Source organism: Mesoplodon bidens, assembly GCF_964165515.1.
Source record: "Mesoplodon bidens genome assembly, chromosome: 11".
Taxonomy (NCBI): domain Eukaryota; kingdom Metazoa; phylum Chordata; class Mammalia; order Artiodactyla; family Ziphiidae; genus Mesoplodon; species Mesoplodon bidens.
This window is the reverse complement of record NC_138167.1, coordinates 67086790-67104251: the sequence shown is the minus strand read 5'-3', so window position 1 is coordinate 67104251 and position 17462 is coordinate 67086790. Positions and strand designations below refer to the sequence as shown.

General features: G+C 49.1%; 1 protein-coding gene across 2 annotated transcripts in view; it reads left to right on the top strand.

Moving 5' to 3' along the window:
* GTPBP1 (GTP binding protein 1) overlaps positions 1-17462 on the top strand; it is a 32005-nt gene that overhangs the window by 7611 nt on the left and 6932 nt on the right. For both annotated transcript variants that reach the window (XM_081248379.1, XM_081248380.1), the window contains exons 4-11: positions 4577-4757; positions 5351-5699; positions 9462-9585; positions 10449-10563; positions 14263-14407; positions 14523-14705; positions 15457-15592; positions 16228-16406. In XM_081248379.1, coding sequence (XP_081104505.1) covers positions 4577-4757; positions 5351-5699; positions 9462-9585; positions 10449-10563; positions 14263-14407; positions 14523-14705; positions 15457-15592; positions 16228-16406 — 1412 coding nt within the window. The remainder of the gene's footprint in view (positions 1-4576; positions 4758-5350; positions 5700-9461; positions 9586-10448; positions 10564-14262; positions 14408-14522; positions 14706-15456; positions 15593-16227; positions 16407-17462) is intronic.

Genomic DNA, 17462 nt, shown 5'->3' with positions numbered 1-17462 from the left:
GTAATAGGATGAACCACTCAAAGGTCACTTCCAGCTTATAGAATTGAAGAAACCACATCTAGATCAGTTCTGACAAGTGTTGGGACTGTTCTTTGAAGACCCAGATTCTTAAAGCCCCCACTCTTTGCTTATTCTTTAATGTGGGCTCTTACTGAACTTTGCCATACCTTGGTGGCTCACAGTTAATTAACCCTCCCGTGGCACAGCATAGGAAGATGGCAAACGTTCATTAACACGTATTTTACACACCCAAGCATTATCTTTGCATCTACCAATTGGATGCTGTTAGATTCATAGTGACTCCTTCCTGCTGGAATTCTTCAGGGGCAGAAAGAGATTGTAATTAGTTAAACAAGTTGAAGATCAAGCAGAAGACTAAAAGAGATGTGAGGCCCCCAGGGTCAGCTTCATCCCTGACTTCCTGTGTGTGCTTGGTGCTTGCCCTCTGTTTGACGCTTCCTTCATCTATAAAATCGGGCGGATGGTACCACCACTACCCCCACAACCTGAGGCAAGTTTTGTAGGAATAAATTAGACTTTAAAAAAATTCGAAGCAGTGTGGAGGAATGTGCTCTTTAAGTATACATTCTTTTTTTCCTTTTTTTTTTGGCCACGCCGTGCAGCATGTGGGATCTTAGTTCCCCAACCAGAGATTGAACCCGCACCCCTTGCGTTGGAAGCACAGAGTCTTAACCACTGGACCACCAGGGAAGTCCCTAAGTATACATTCTTAAGTTAAGGTTGATATTTTAAAAGGAGGCAATGTGACCTAGTAGTTAGTTCAGGGTCTGGAACCTGGTGGATCTAAGTTTGCCTACTGGTTCTTTTCCTTGTCTTAAAATGGGGATAATAATAGAATCTAGTCCATGGTGGCATGGTGAAGATTAACACTTGGCATATAGTAAGCACTATATAAATGTTAGCTAGTGTTAATAGTTGCAGTAGTAATTTTTTAAGGTTTCCAGGTTATAGATGATTTACCATGAGATTTCTTTCAAAAAGAACCTTGTTCATTCTTCAAATATTAAATCATGACTTTCTAAGACCCAGGTACTGCATTAGAAGTTCAGGGAGCATGGGAGGAGTGTTACATCTTTGTGGGACGGTCAGAAAAGACTTAAAAGTCTTTCCAAAGGAGGAGGTGCCCCTTCAGTGAATTCTAAAGGATGAATAGGAGTTTTCTAGGTGAGTGGAGGCAGTAGTGAGTGAGCAGAGAAAGCCACAAGCACAGAGGCATGGAGGCATTGGTGAGTGTGGAGTATTTGGTGGACCAGGAGTGATTCAGTAAAGTAGGAAATGTAGAATGTGAGGTTGGGAGTATCAGGAGGGGAGACTGGACAGGTAGTTAGGGCCCAGGTCTGAGGGTCTTTGAATGCCATACCAAAGCGTTTAGACTTCTATCCTAAAAGTTTGGGGAGCCTATGCAGCATGTTGAGCAGGAGAGTACATATAAAGGTAAGTCAGTGGCAGGACCGAGATCTGATTAGGTTCCTGCATGGCTGAATATGTGGCCTTTAGTAATTGGACCTCTGCGGCTTTTCTCCTTGGCCTTTGTTTCCGCTCCTACAGAGTGAGGAGTATAGAGCGTGCTGGAGAAGGGCAATGTGACTGGGTGCATTTCTGGGAGCCCTGGATGGATGAGGTGACACTGGTGATTGCCTGCTGGTGTGGGGTAGGATCTGAAAGCTTCTCATTGTACCAGAAGCAGGAAAGGTTGGATAGAATTTGGGGGTCTGGCAAGAATGGCAGGGCTAGCTGGCCTTCTCTTAGGGATGCCTCCGAGTCCTTCTCTAACCCAGAATATTTCCAGAGCGCAGTTCGCCGTGCATTTAGAAACTCCTTGCAGGACTCCCCTGGCAGTCCAGTGGTTAAGACTCCGTGCTTCCACTGCAGGGGGCATGGGTTCGATCTCTGGTTGGGGAATTAAGATCCTGCGTGCCATGTGGCGCAGCCAAAAAAAGAAAAAGAAAAAGAAACTCCTTGGCTCAACTGCATCCTCTTTGTTCATTCGTTTTGCATTTTACAAACGTTTGAGGAGTTGGTATAGGAAAGGCACCCCTCATGGAGCATCCAGGAATGTTTGAGATATGGCCCTTGTCCTCGAGATGCTTGTGTATAGCAGGGGAAGACACGCATCCAAAACACTATTCCATGGTAAACTTCATAAGGGAGCAGAATGGGTAGGATTTTGGCAAGTAGAGATACGCTGATTGGCTTTCTAGGTCAGGAAATACACGAGCAAAGGTATAGAGCTAGAAAAGTGCAGAGACATGGAGGGATGGTGACTGGGCCACCTGCACTGGAACAAAGCTTAGAAGGGGAGGGCGGGGGAGGGGCATGGAAGCCTCTAAGGAATTGGAACTGAGCGCTGCTGGGCCTGGGGAGCTCTTCCAAGACTTTGACTCGGAAGTGACAAACGTCAGAGCTGTGCATTCTTTAGGACCTTGAGCTTGTATGTCTATGCAGGGTGGGTTGGCGGAAACAGAGACTGGATTTGCTAAGACCAGTTAAGGATCTCTTGTGGCGATTCAGTTAGAATAATGGCCTAAATCAGGCTGGTGGCATTGGATTGGCAAAAAGAGGAGAGCAGGGACAAGGAAAGGGGCAGGACTGGAGTGATGAGTGTTCAGCTGGGGTGACTGGAAGGACAGTGGTGTCATTAGAAATAGGTAAGGCACGAGGAGGAACTGGTCTGGCACCAAGAGGAAAAGGCTGTAGGTTTGGCATCAGAAGACCCAGGCTCCGGCGGCCCCTCTGTGCCCTCCCAGCTCAGAGGCCTCGAGGTTCTGTTTCCCCACTATTAAATGGGAACAGTAATGCCTCACTCATGGGGTTGCAGGGAGGACTGAAATGCTTTATTAATGGTGTTAGTTTTTGTGCTGTTGTTTAAAAAGGGTGTGGATGGAGCTCCGGGAAGAATGAGTAGATATGAATGTTTTCATAGTTTTCAAAATGACAGTTGAACCCATAGAATGAGAAGGCCAAGGGGAATGTTTCAAGGATAGAGAAGAAGGCCACTGACTGACTACTGAAAAACACTGGCATTTGGGGACCGCAGCAGGAACAGCCAGCAGAGGAGACAGAAGGAAGACCCAGAGGGCCAGGAGGTGAATCAGAAGAGTTCGGGTTATAGGCAAGCAGGGTGGGAATGAAGTGCCTCAGTAAACAAAGGGACAGTTGCCAGCAGTGTTGACTGTGAAGGGGTCAAGGAAAGGGCATTGGGTGAGTGGGCAGAACGCCACTGATGACTTGAAAACCAGTTTTTTCCAGAGTCATCAGATCAGTGAGAAGGTGGTGAGGAAATAAAGTTAACAAGTGTCCATTACTCTGGAGGTGCTTGGAGGAGATGGTAGCTCAGTAGATAAGCTGGGGCAAGGGAAGAGGGGTTGGGTCTCCTTTAGTTTAGGAAAAGCTTTGAGCTTGTTCGTAGGGAGAGAAGTGGAAGGGGGTGAGAGAAGGTGCTGCAAGGTCTTTGGAGGCAGAAAAGAAAAGAGGTTGGGCATATGAGCCCAGGGAAGGAGAGGGGTGCTCCCAGGAGACAGCTGGAGGGGCTGCCATTCTACTGCGGGGGTGAAATATGACACCATGTGGACAGTACCCTACCAGGACTGTCATACAGTAGGCACTCAATAAATTAGTGGTTGATTGGTCCGTCCTTCCTCATCCTAAGCTGAGACTCAGTTTTTCCAGCTACTTGCTGGACATTTCACCTGAGCCACCTCTGTTAAAAATCTGTCCCTAAACTCATTCTTAAATTCTCTCTCCATTTTCCTTTGTCTCCTGTCATTATCTCTTGCCTGGATTATTAGAATTACTTCCTAACTGGACTCCCCGTTTCTGGTCTCTCGCTTGCCAGCGCTCACTGTACACTGCTGCTCAAGAGATTTCTGTCCCACAGCGATCTGATCTTGTTACTCCCCTGTGTAACCCCAAGGCTTCCCTCCCTGGTACATATGTGTTTTGCTGCTGTGTGGTGTTCGTCTTCCTAACTGTTTCTGCCTCTCATGTGGTCCCCCGCCACTTGACACCCTGCTCCCCAACGCGCCGAGCTGCTTACTGCTCCCTGAACGTGCCATGATCTGCCGTGCTCCATGCTTTGCTCTGCTGCTTCGGATGTCTTTCCTCCTTTCTCCGCAGGCCCATTTTTCATGTTTGGAGCTGCAGCTTGGAGTCAGTGCCCTGCAAAGCTGTCCTCAGCTTCCCCAGGCAATGCTAGTTGCTCATGCTTTACATTCTCTTTGCACAGTTCTGTAGTAAAGCACTCAAGCTGTATTGCAGTTAATTAATTTCCTGTCTCTCCCGCTGGGCTGTGAGCTCGCTAAGGGCACCTGTATTCCCAGTACCCAGCCTGAGACTTGGCATAAAACCTAGGAGAGTCTCAGTGATTACTGTTGAATGAATTAATGAATGCCCTGCTTAATGGGGAAGCCTATTATTTATTAACTTAACTTGTGCCCAAATCTTTGAAGTGTCTGGTAGAGAGAGCCATGTTCTTCAGTGCCCGGGGTGGGACCTTGTGAGGGGTGGCTGGCTGGCAGACTTGATGGCAGACTGACGTCTGGGCTCTTGTCACCAGATGGGACTGAGTACGGGCTGAGTGAAGCTGACATGGAGGCCTCCTATGCCACAGTGAAGAGCATGGCAGAACAGATAGAGGCCGATGTCATCCTCCTCCGGGAACGTCAAGAAGCTGGGGGCCGTGTGCGCGATTACCTGGTCCGGAAACGAGTAGGAGACAATGACTTCCTGGAAGTCAGGTGAGGAGGCTTCAGAACAGTTCCAGGTCCCCTGAAGCATGACCCTGGGGTCTAGGGCTTCACAGAGAATGGTGATTGAGCCTTTGACACCTGGCGTGTCGGCTACACCCTTCCGCTTCCTGAGGCATGGAAAGAGTGTCCAGAGACACCGATAGCTCCATTCTCTGTTTCTGCACTTCCTCATCCCTAAATATTTCCATCTGGAAAGAGTGGGAGAGAGGCCAACCATATGTTCTGTGGCCATTTTGTGGGCTGCATTTGCTTTCCCATCAGGCTGGGAGGCTTGAAACCAGGGTAATGGAGGAGAGCATTTTGTACCTCTCTTGGCTTTAGGGCTTCTGTCTGGCAGCTTTGGGAAAGCTAGTGGACATTAAGGGAGAAAGTCATTGTGGTGGGAACTTGGTTCCTCCTGAATAACTTTCTGCTCCCTGGATACAGCTCCCAGAGCACTCCTAACGTGCTCGTCCATGAATAGAAGGAACAGAGAGCTGGAGAGGCTCAGGGGTGAGCCTGTCCTTGTGGATCCGGTTGCTGAGGCTCACTTCACTCACTCACCAGCTCTCACACAAATGGATGGGTTTGTGTTCACACAGGGTAGCGGTAGTGGGCAACGTGGATGCCGGCAAAAGCACGCTTCTGGGGGTCCTGACCCACGGGGAGCTGGACAATGGCCGAGGCTTCGCCCGCCAGAAACTCTTCCGCCACAAACATGAGATTGAATCTGGTCGCACCAGCAGTGTGGGCAACGACATTCTGGGCTTTGACAGTGAAGGCAATGTGGTAAACAAGCCAGACAGCCATGGTGGCAGCCTGGAGTGGACAAAGATCTGTGAGAAATCCACTAAGGTGATTACTTTCATCGACTTGGCCGGCCATGAGAAGTACCTGAAGACCACTGTCTTTGGCATGACTGGCCATTTGCCTGACTTCTGCATGCTCATGGTAAGTGAGGTGCTGCTGGGGAGGGGAAGCTTCAGCTGGACTCCTGGGGTGTGGTGGTATGCAAGTGTTTGAAATAGTTCTGAGACAGGGCCTTTTGGTTTAGGGCTTTGAAATTGGATAAGAACGACAAGTTTTGCAGGGGTGCCCAGCCTTCTCAAGGACTATACCTTGATCTTTCTCCTAGGTTAGGCCAGGAGGAGATCCTCTAAGCAGAAACCAAGGTGCCATTTGCAGACCTCTCTTATTTTTCAGAGAGGGGTAAGGGAGGGTTTCTCCTGGGGCATTTCTTATTACCTTCAGAATTATTTCCTCCTGGAGTTGGGCTACTTTGAGATGACACCAGGCTGCACCCTCAGAGATGGGGCGGCCTGGGAAGGAAATGGAAGAGAGCACAGACAACCACTGAGGGGCCTGAGAGGTGGCCTCTTCTGAAGCCTGGAACCAGTGTCAACCAGTCCCACAGCTATTTGCTGAGAAGCTTCTGCATGCCTATCACTGTGCCAGGCCTGAAGACAGAGCAGTGAACAGGGTGTCCTGAGCTCCCATCGAGCTTACAGTCTAGTGGGAAATAGATGTTTAAGCAGTTCATCATGTAGGTGAACTGAAGAGGGGAGGGAGCAGAGGCTTCTGGGCTGGGTCATGTTTCGAAGCTCGCACTTGGGCCCCTTTGATCTTCCTGGCCAGAGAGTAAGAGTGTGTGAGGCCCCCAGCCTTGGTCACAACTTCACAGCTTTCACACAGAGTGCAAGTGAGCGAGTTTTCCTTTGGCAAAAATCCTTCTCAAAACCCTTCCCCATTTCCCAGTTCCTCCAGCTGTCTGTATTCGTAAGTGTAGTGAATGCCAACATCTGTTCAGAGCAAACTTGATCAAGTTGCCCCACAAACACAGGTTTTCAGGCAAATTCTCCCCAGACCGGAGAGTAAAGAGAGGCAGAGCATATGCATGGATACTCTTGCCAGCTCTCTGCCCGAGGTTCTTGCAGTCTCATTGTGGTCTTATCTCCCGTATCTTTGAACGTTGCAAGGGGCCCTTACCGACCTTGACTGGCTAAGGAAAGCCACTCTACAGAAGGGTTTCAAAGGAAGAGCCATAGGGTGTATTTGGAGCAGTTGTTGGGTTGAGATTAAGAAGGGTGTAGAAATCAGTTTAATGTGAGCGTTTTTCTAACTGAGCTACAGTGATCAAGGTCAATTAACGAACATATCTTCACCCCAGATGAAATGTTATGTATTATCTGACTTTTAGGCCATGAGCTAAATACTAAAAATTTCTGTGGAAAACAATGAAATATTTCATTATGTTCCATGGCAATCAATTTCCAGAAAAACAAAAACAAAAAAACCTTGAAAATATAAAGACAGCAGAGAGAGAGCATTCTCGTATCCCGCTTGGGAAGAACAAAAGCAGGTCTGGGTTGGTTAGGAAAGGTGGTTGGAGGGAATGGGAAGAATTAGGAGGGAAATGGTGAGGGTGTCTCGGTGTAGGCAGAGGGAACATGCGTGGGACATCTGTGCTGGTGGGGTGGTAGCTCCCCTGGGAATCGTAATGGTCAAATGAGAGCATCGCTTGAAAACACTGGAATGTATATTTATTTTATTTATTTATTATTTTTGGCTGTGGTGGGTCTTAGTTGCAGCACGCGGGATCTTTTGCTGCGGAGCGCTGACGCTTCATTGCAGCACGCAGGCTTCTCTCTAGTTGTAGCATGCGTGTTTTTCTCTAGTTGTGGTGTGCGGGTTCCAGAGTGCATGGGCTCTGTAGTTTGCAGCACGTGGGCTGTCTAGTTGAGGCGCACGGGCTCAGTAGTTGTGGCACGCGGGCTTAGTTGCCCCGCGGCATGTGGGATCTTAGTTTCCCAACCAGGGATCGAACCTGCGTCCCCTGCCTTGGAAGGGGACTTTACCACCGGACCACCAGGGAAGTCCCTCTGGAATGTATAAAGCCCTGTATAAATATGTTTTGGCGATTTTAATTTTAATTTTATTTTGTTTTAGTAAGTAATACATTCATATGGTACAGAAATTAAAAGGTACCAAAGGACTTAAAGCCTCTCTTCTGCCTGTGTTGTTTCCTCCACAGGCAACCAGTGCTTCCAGTTTCTTATGTATCCTCTAGAGATATTTTGTAATCACACCAGCATATATGTGTATATTCTCTCCCTCCAATTTCAGACATTTAGAAAAGTTGAAAGAACAGTACAACGAATACCATAAACCCACCACTCGGAGTCAACAATCATTAACATTTTGCCATATTTATCTGTACATGTGATAGATGCATATGTGGAGTTTTTCTGTGTGTGTGTATGGTTTTTGTTTTATTTTTTTTATTTTTTATTTTTTTGCGGTACGCGGGCCTCTCACTGTTGTGGCCTCTCCAGTTGCGGAGCACAGGCCCTGGACACGCAGGCTCAGCGGCCATGGTTCACAGACCTAGCCGCTCCGCAGCATGTGGGATCTTCCTGGACCGGGGCACGAACCCATGACCCCTGCTTCGGCAGGTGGACTCTCAACCACTGCGCCACCAAGGAAGCCCTGTTTTTGTTTTTTTGGTTGGTTGGTTTTTTGGCTGAATCATTTGAAAGTAGACATTGTGACTCTTCACCCCCAAATACTTCAGCACACAGCCCCTAAAATACTTTAGCACACAGCCTCCTACTGTTATTGCAACCAAGAAGACGAACAAGAGTTCCCTAATATCATACAGTATCTAGTCTAAAAGTATTTATGTTATCTCAGACGTTCCCCCAATTGTCTTCCAGCTGCTTTTTTCAAACGGTGATCCAGTCACCACTCTCTGTGGTAGCATGCTGTATACCACCTTGCTTTTTCCCATTAAAACATATCTTAGAGATTGCCCCACATCAGTTAAGAGTTTCCTCTTTCTTTTGTATCGCACACTTCTGCATGTGCTCTAATTTATTTAACCAGCCTTTATGATGATATTTTAAAACATTTATTGTTACAGGAAGGAATGGTAACAGTAGTAACAGCTGCCATTGCTTTTTTAAAAATAAATTTATTTATATTTATTTATTTGGCTGCACTGTGTCTTTACTGCTGCACATGGGCAGTACTCTTTGTCACGGTGCATGGGCTTCTCACTGTGGTGGCCTCTCGTTGCGGAGCACGAGCTCTAGGTGCACAGGCCTCAGTAGTTGTGGCTCGCGGGCTCCAGGGTACAGGCTCAGTAGTTGTGGCACCGGGGCCTAGCCGCTCCGCGGCATGTGGGATCTTTCTGGACCAGGGCTCGAACCCGTGTCCCCGGCATTGTCAGGCAGATTCCCAACCACTGCGCCACCAGGGAAGTCCCAGCCATTGCTTGAATACCTAATTCGTGCTAGTTGTGTGCTGGACCTTTGACATATGTTTGGTCATTTAAACCTAAGTGACCCTCTAAAGTGAATATTATTATCCCCCATTTTATAGATGGGGTAACTGGGGGCCAGGGATGTTAAACTGAATACACTTTGATGACTTTGTTTTCCCAGACTGAGTTTGTCTTTTTTATCGTTTCGAAGTCTCCTCAGATTTTGATAGCCCACACTGTTAAATTGGAGGTTAAAGCAATCTGTGCCCAGCCCAGCTTTCATCTACAGCCATTTTGTTTCTGGCCTAAGACTTGTGCCCCCTGTGTTCTGTTCTGATGGTGGCCTCAGAGATGGGAGTTCTCTCTTACCTCAGCCTTCTTTGAGCCCCTGTGCCCACCCAGCAGCAACCTCTGTCTCCCTTGTCCTGACAGTTCTTTCTCTGTCGGGGCAGGTGGGCAGCAATGCTGGCATCGTGGGGATGACAAAGGAGCACCTGGGCTTGGCATTGGCACTCAATGTGCCTGTCTTTGTGGTGGTCACCAAGATTGACATGTGTCCTGCCAACATCCTGCAAGGTAAGTGAAGCCAACAGCCAGTAGCAGTCTCTCTGTTTGGGACAGTCACGCACTGTGGCTCCTTGGTGATCTGCTACCTGGAATTTTCTGTTTCCTTGTATTGTGCTTAGACCTTGGCCTGAATGTCCGTCAACCCAGAATCTTTTGCTTTCTCCCTGTTTGCCTCTTGGTCTGAGCAGAGCTTAGAGTTACCTCCTGCTCATTGTTCCTTCTGGTTACAAATTCAGCGTCCTTGAAATCCCTAATCTGGCATCTCTTTTCAGATGGTTCCACGCAGAAGGCATTGGGTTTTAACCATCTAAGCTGGACATACGTGGAGACATTTGGGCAGAGAGTCTGATTACCTTTTACCACCAAAGGTTTCAAAACAGTGTTGCAAGACTAGGCTTTCATGCATTTCTCCCCCGTTGCTAAAGATGGTGGAAGAGAAGTGAAAACGTATCCTTTTGGAGGGCCTCATAAGGGCTTCTTCAGGCATCTACATGTCCTAGAGATCCTTTTGTCAGATGAACTTTTTTTTCCAGGAAGCAGGGCATTCTAGGAACAACATTGTCCTTCTGGTGGACCCCCAAATTACTTGCTTATAGGATGCGGGTCTTCTAGAGACTCTGGAGAAACCTGACAGGTTTCAGACTTATAACCTTAGCAGACAGTCCCCGTCTGTACTCTCCTTCTACTCTAGCAAGCACTTACCCACCCAAAGTTTTGATCCTCCTTTTGCTTCTCCAGGCATTATGACATTTAACACTGTCCATCTGTTTGTCTCCTGCTTGCATCAGTAATGAGTGGACCTGTCTTGCCCTAGAAGCCTGGCCAAAGAGAAGGCTACGTTCCCCTAATTTTGTTCCATTTTACCCTTTAAGAAACCCTGAAGCTGTTACAGCGCCTGCTGAAGTCACCCGGCTGCCGCAAGATCCCGGTGTTGGTGCAGAGCAAGGATGATGTGATTGTTACAGCCTCCAACTTCAGCTCTGAGAGGTAATGGGTAGGGAGCATTCACTTCTTCCTCTTATTTATTTATGTATTTTAAAATATTTATTTATTTGTTTGGCTGCGCCGGGTCTTACTTGTGGCACGTGGGATCTTCATTGTGGCATGCGGGATCTTTTAGTGGTGGCATGCGAACTCTCAGTTGCAGCATGTGGGATCTAGTTCCCTGACCAGGGATCGAACCCGGGCCCCCTGCATTGGGTGCATGAAGTCTTAGCCACTGGACCACCAGGGAAGTCCTGGGAGCATTCACTTCTGCACAGGCACAGAGATTGGTTGAAATAGAAGATTCTGCTCTCAGCAATGTTGCTCGGGGGCTGTATCAGGTGACCCAGATTCTGAGGTGCTGGTCTCACTGAGGTTGGAATCCCAGCTGATATTTCAGTGTCCTTATCTGTGAAATGGAAATAATATTACCTTCTTCATAGGGCTCTTATAAGTGTTGGAAATGATGTATGTAAAGCACTTAGCACTGTGCCTGGCTGCTGTGTGATAGATACGCAGCCATTTTTACAATGGTTATTATTAATTTTTTTACACGGTTGTTTCTCAAAAGCTCTCTAATCACAGATCAGTTTTGGCATTTATTCATTAGCATGTCCTTTGATTCCATAAATTTTTTTTTTTTTTTTGGCCATGCCGCACGGCTTGTAGGATGCTAGTTCCCTGACCAGGGATCGAACCTGGGCCCTCAGCGGTGAAAGCACCAAGTCCTAACCACCGGACTGCCAGGAAATTCCCTGATTCCATAAAAATTTATTGGGTGTTCTGTACTGGGCTTTTCATCTAGGCATTGAGGAGTCAGAGTTGACTTGGGCATAGCCCTTGTCCTCAAGGTGGTCGGCCCCTTGGTCAGAGATAATCTCTTGATAATAGTAAATTTTGTTAACACTGCTCCTTCTCCCAGAGTCTTGGGGCTGCTTAAGTACAGGACCCGGAGCAGCCTGACATTTTGGCCTGTGTCTCTGCCCTGACGCTGTCTTCAGTACCAGCAGTTGGCCAGCAGAGGGGGTACGTTTCAGTCGACCCCATTTCAATTCATTCATTTTGTTGAGTGCCTATTCTGTGCTGTCCCTACTCTAGGAGCTGTGGGAAATATATAATTCCTGATCTTGAGGAGTTTGATTAATCGTGAATAGGAGATATAGAGGCCATTCAGATAACAGACAGAAAATCAGATGTAGTCACGTGTAACAGAGACACAAAAAGTTCTCCCAAGACATACAGATAGCCAATAGGCACATGCAGTGTTGCTCAGCATTGTTAGTTATTAGAGAAATGCAAATCAAAAGTACAATGAGGTACCACCTCACACCAGTCAGAATGGCCATCATTAAAAAGTCTACGAATAAATGCTGGAGAGGGTATGGAGAAAAAGGAACTCTCTTACACTGTTTGTGGGAATGTAGATTGGTGCAGCCACTATGGAAAACAGTTCCTCAAAAAACTAAAAGTAGGGACTTCTCTGGTGGCGCAGCGGTTAAGAATCTGCCTGCCAGTGCAGGGGACATGGGTTCGAGCCCTCGTCCTGGAAGATCCCACAGGCTGTGGAGCAGCTACGCCCATGCACTACAACTACTGAGCCTGCGCTCTAGAGCCTGCAAGCCACAACTACTGAGCCCGCATGCCACAACTATGGAAGGCTGCATGCCTAGAGCCTGTGCTCCACAACAAAGAGAAGCCACCTCAATGAGAAGCCCACGCACCGCAACAAAGAGTAGCCCCTGCTCACCGCAACTAGAGAAAGCCTGTGCACAGCAACAAAGACCCAGTGCAGCCAAAATATTAATTTAAAAAAACAAACAAACTAAAAATAGAGTTGCCATATGATCCAGTAATCCCATTCCCGGGCATATACCCAGACAAAACTATAATTCGAAAAGATACATGCACCCCTATATTCTAGCACTATTTACAGTAGCCAACACATGGAAACAACCTAAATGTCCGTCAACAGATGAATGGATAAATAAGATATGGTATATATATACAATGGAATGTTACTCAGCCATAAAAAAGAACGAAATAATGCCATTTGCGGGAACATGAATGGACCTAGGGATTATCATACTAAGCGAAGTAAGTCAGAAAGAAAGACAAATACCATATGATACCACTTATATGTGAAATTTAAAATACAGTACAAATCAACATATCTATGAAGCATAAAAAGACTCACGGACATAGAGAACAGACTGTGGTTGCTGAGGGAGAATAGGGGAGGGAAGGAGTGGGAGTTTGGGATAAGCAGAGGCAAATTACTATATATGGGATGGATAAACAACAAGGTCCTATTGTATAGCATAGGGCACTATATTCAATATCCTGTGACAGGGCTTCCCTGGTGGCACAGTGGTTAAGAATCTGCCTGCCAGTGCAGAGGACATGGGTTCGTGCCCCAGTCCGGGAAGATCCCACATGCTGCGGAGCGGCTAGGCCCATGAGCCACAACTACTGAGCCTGCGCATCTGGAGCCTGTGCTCCACAACGGGAGAGGCCACGACAGTGAGAGGGCTGCGCACCGCGATGAAGAGCGGCCCCCGCTCGCCGCAACTGGAGAAAGCCCTCGCACAGAAACGAAGACCCAACACAGCCAAAAATAAATAAATAAATTTATTAAAAAAAAAAAGAATCCACCTGCCAATGCAGGGGACATGGGTTCGAGCCCTGCTCCTGGAAGATCCCACATGTCGTGAAGTAACTAAGCCTGTGCGCTGCAACTACTGAGCCTGCACTGTAGAGCTCGTGAGCCACAACTACTGAGCCTGCGCTCTAGAGCATGCTCCGCAACGAGAAGCCACCGCAATGAGAAGCCCGCGCACCGCAACGAAGAGTAGCCCCGCTCTCCGCAACTAGAGAAAGGCCACGCACAGCAGCGAAGACCCAATGCAGCCAAAAATAAATAAATTAAAAATACATATATATATATATATCCTGTGACAAACCATAATGGAAAAGAATATGAAAAAGAATATATATATGTGTATAACTGAGTCACTTTGCTGTATAGCAGAAATTAACACAACACTGTAAATCAACTATACTTCAATAAAATTTACAAAAAAAAAAAATTCTTTGAAAACTCAGAGGGAATGAAGAGTGCCCATCTGGGAAGGATTCCCTAGAAGAGGCGGCGTTGGAACTGGGTTCTGAAGGATGAGAGGATTTGGTAGTTGGATAAGAGGGAAGGAATTCAGGCAGGAGGTGAACAATTCAGAGTGAACAAGTACATGGGAACAAAAAAGTCCGAAGGTCTTAGGAGAAGGGAGGGAGTGTTCTCTGGTCTGGCTGGAATATAGGAATTTGAGAGAAATAAACTGGCAGAGATGTTGGGAGGAGGGATTCCAGCTGTCTTTTCTGCAGTGGAGAGTTGGCTACGTTTTTAAGGATGTGTGTGCTTTAGGAAGAAGAGGCAGTCATGATCGCTCGAACTAGGGTAGTGGTACCGAGACAGAGAGGAGGAGACAGGTTTCAGAGACAAAACTAACTAGGAGGAGGAGGCCTCAGAGCAGGTCTGGACAGAAGTAGGTGGGCTGGGCAGAGGGCCTGGGAGGCCAGTGAAGGGGTGGTGGGACCCTTAGCAGCGGCAGCCGTTCCAGGAGCCCTCGTGCCGCTCATCCCCTATCAGGCAGGAGTTCGCCACCTGAGCACCTTTCTTCCTCTCTCTCCACACACTCCCCACCTTAGGATGTGCCCGATATTCCAAATCTCCAACGTTACAGGCGAGAACCTAGATCTGCTGAAGATGTTCCTCAACCTGCTGTCCCCTCGCACCAGTTACCGGGAGGAAGAGCCTGCTGAGTTTCAGATTGATGACACCTACTCTGTCCCGGTGAGTGGGTTCTGGTGGACTGAATAAGGTGGGAGGCTGAGTGGCGCTTCCTCCAGGAGTGCTGGGGCGAGTCTGTAGTGCCAGTGGACTTACTGGACCGGGGTCTTGTCTGCAGGGTGTGGGAACAGTGGTGTCGGGGACAACACTGAGGGGCCTGATCAAGCTGAATGACACGCTGCTGCTGGGCCCAGATCCTTTGGGTAACTTCCTGTCCATTGCGGTCAAATCGATCCATCGCAAGCGCATGCCTGTCAAGGAGGTGCGGGGGGGCCAGACGGCCTCCTTCGCGCTGAAGAAGGTGAGTGTTGATAAAACCAAGAACTCCCCTCGGGCTCCGTGTTATGCTAGGCCCCGGGTCATCTCCAGTCCTCACAGCCGCTCTGCAAGGCAGGGATTACTGACCTCACTTTTACAGGTGAGGAAACTGAGGCTCAGGAGAGCCTGAGTGACTTGCCCAGCATTCGGTGAGAACACCGGGACTTGAACCTAGGCCTGCCGGCCTCCTGAGCTCTGTTCCTCCACCTGGTACCCTGAGCTCGGTGAGGTCAGCTGGGAGCCTTCCTGCTCTTCCTTCTTGCTGGGGTCCTTCTACACGGGGCTGTTGAGTCCATGCCAGATCCTCTTGCCATTCAGCTTTCAGTCCCCTGGGGATTGGGGTCAGTGCTAGCTCCTGGGTCATTTGCACCAGCCAAATTAACCAGCAAAGCCGGGTTTTCTATATACTTCCCAACAGCCAGATCATGCTTGCCCTATTTCTCCTACTTGAGTGCTTGCCTGCCTTTGCCCTCTCGCCACCCACTTAATTCCGACCCATCTTGCAAGTCCTGCCTAAAATGTCACTTTCTGTATGAAGTCTTTCCTGACCCCCCCAATAGCAGTGTTGAGGCTTCCCATGTAGCACTAAAGAAGGCCTGTGGTCCAGTGCAGTGAGAGGTCACGGCCAAGTTGGGGTGGTAGCAGTTCCCAGAAGGAGTCCTGGTCCTCTGTGACCAGGGGGTGAAGCCAGAAGGCATTATTGTCCCTGAGGTCTGGGATTCTCTCTCATTCAGATCAAGCGCTCGTCCATCCGGAAGGGCATGGTGATGGTTTCTCCACGCTTGAATCCCCAAGCATCCTGGGAGTTCGAGGCCGAGATCCTTGTCCTTCACCACCCCACCACAATCAGCCCGCGGTACCAGGCCATGGGTAGGTGTCTAAAGGCACTGCCAGCCTGAAGCCCCCTGCTCTAGCTCTCCCTAAAGTGTGCTCCAGCAGCCCAAACCCCAAAGTTTCAGCTGCAGCCAAGAGTCAGGTCGCTGCCCTGTTCAGTGATGCCATCCCCTCTGTTCCACACATGAGCTGTGGCTTGTGGTTTATTCATTCTTGCAAACACTAACCAAGTACCAGCTCGGTGCTGGGCTCTGGAGACCCAGACCTGCCCTCAAGGACCTCACACTCAGTCCTTTAGCAGACATCTACCAAGTGCTGCAGTGTGCCCTGCGGTGTTGCCAAGGTGCTGGGGACAAAGACAAGATGGGCAAGGGCCCTGCCATCAAGAAGCCCACAGTCCAGAGAAGGCACGCATGCAAACAGAGTGCCCTGTGTTCAGGAACTAAGGACAAGTGGGTCCGGGGACAAGCGAGGTCTAACTGGAGGGAAAAGTGGGAGGACGTGAGGCAGGGTCAGCCCAGGACGGGCCTCCAGCCGCTTAGCCTCGCTCTGCCCTCAGGTCCTCATCCTGCCACAGCTCGAGCTTGTCTCATGCTTTCACCCACTGCCTCCCCTGCCCTGAGGCCACTGAGTGGCTCAGGCCTCTCCTGACTTCCTGGCTCCCTTGGCAGTGCACTGTGGGAGCATCAGGCAGACAGCCACCATCCTGAGCATGGACAAGGACTGTCTGCGCACCGGGGACAAGGCCACCGTGCATTTCCGCTTTATCAAGACCCCCGAGTACCTGCACATAGACCAGCGGCTGGTGTTCCGGGAAGGCCGCACCAAGGCTGTAGGCACCATCACTAAGGTACGGCCGGGCAGACCACCTTGCCTGCCTACAAGAGGTACCAGGGCTGCTCCAGTTCTAGACTGTGAGCACAGCACGCTCTTCTCAAGAAGCCCTGTGAAATCTTACTGACCGCCAGGGGCAGAGGCACCAGTCCCTACCTTGGGAGAACTGGAACAACGCCGAGGTATAGCCTTAGTGCCATCTTCTCTGCTCTCCTCAGAGGTTTCCCTAGACCTGTCTTTCTGAGCTTTGGTAGTGACCATGGAGAAGAGAAGGTGGAGTTGAGGTATGGCAGTCCGTGGTGGGAGAGTGTCTGGGCCCAGCCAGTGTTGGCCTCTGAGATGTTGGGCACAGGCTCCGATGGTCTGGCTGGGGCTGTGCCCTTAGAGCAGTGGGTCCAGTTGGAGTGAGGGCTGGATAGCAGTGGGGCATGGGCTTGAGCTCTTTGTGTCCTGGAGCCCACCTTATGCCCTCTGCAGACTTCATCTATGGCCTTGAGTAGCGGCACTTGATAGAATGGTTTGACCCCTGCTCCATACATCCTGTCTGAGATCTTGGAATCAGCCTCAGGCTTGCTTTTCCTTCAGAATGGCCTTCCTTAGGCCCATCCACGTCAGGCTGCAGAGTGTGTTGAGGAGTGGGGAGGATCATCCTCAAAGGCCCCCTTGCTTCGGACTGGCGGAGGGTTTGGCAGAAGCTGCCCGCATATGCTGTAATGCCCTTGGGGATGCAGCTGGGCCTATTCGCTGCTTTGTTTGAGATTGAACTTGGACCATAAAGGAAGGCTCTGAGTCAGTCCTTCCTGGGTGGTAGCTCTTAAGATTTTTGATGGCCACACTCCAAACATTTTCAGCTCCTGAGACACTCATTTGATCTCTCTGGGAGGCCCAAAATTAAAAGTTACCCCGGGCTCTTGTTACAGGGGCAGCAAGAGATAGAGTTGATGCTCTGGGCAGGCTGGACCCCAACCTGGGAGCTGGGCTGAGTAGGAGATGGCTGAGGTTCACAGATTGTCTGTGGGAAGAGCAGCTGGGGCAGGGAACAGGATGGAACCCTTCTGGGCTGGGCTGAGGC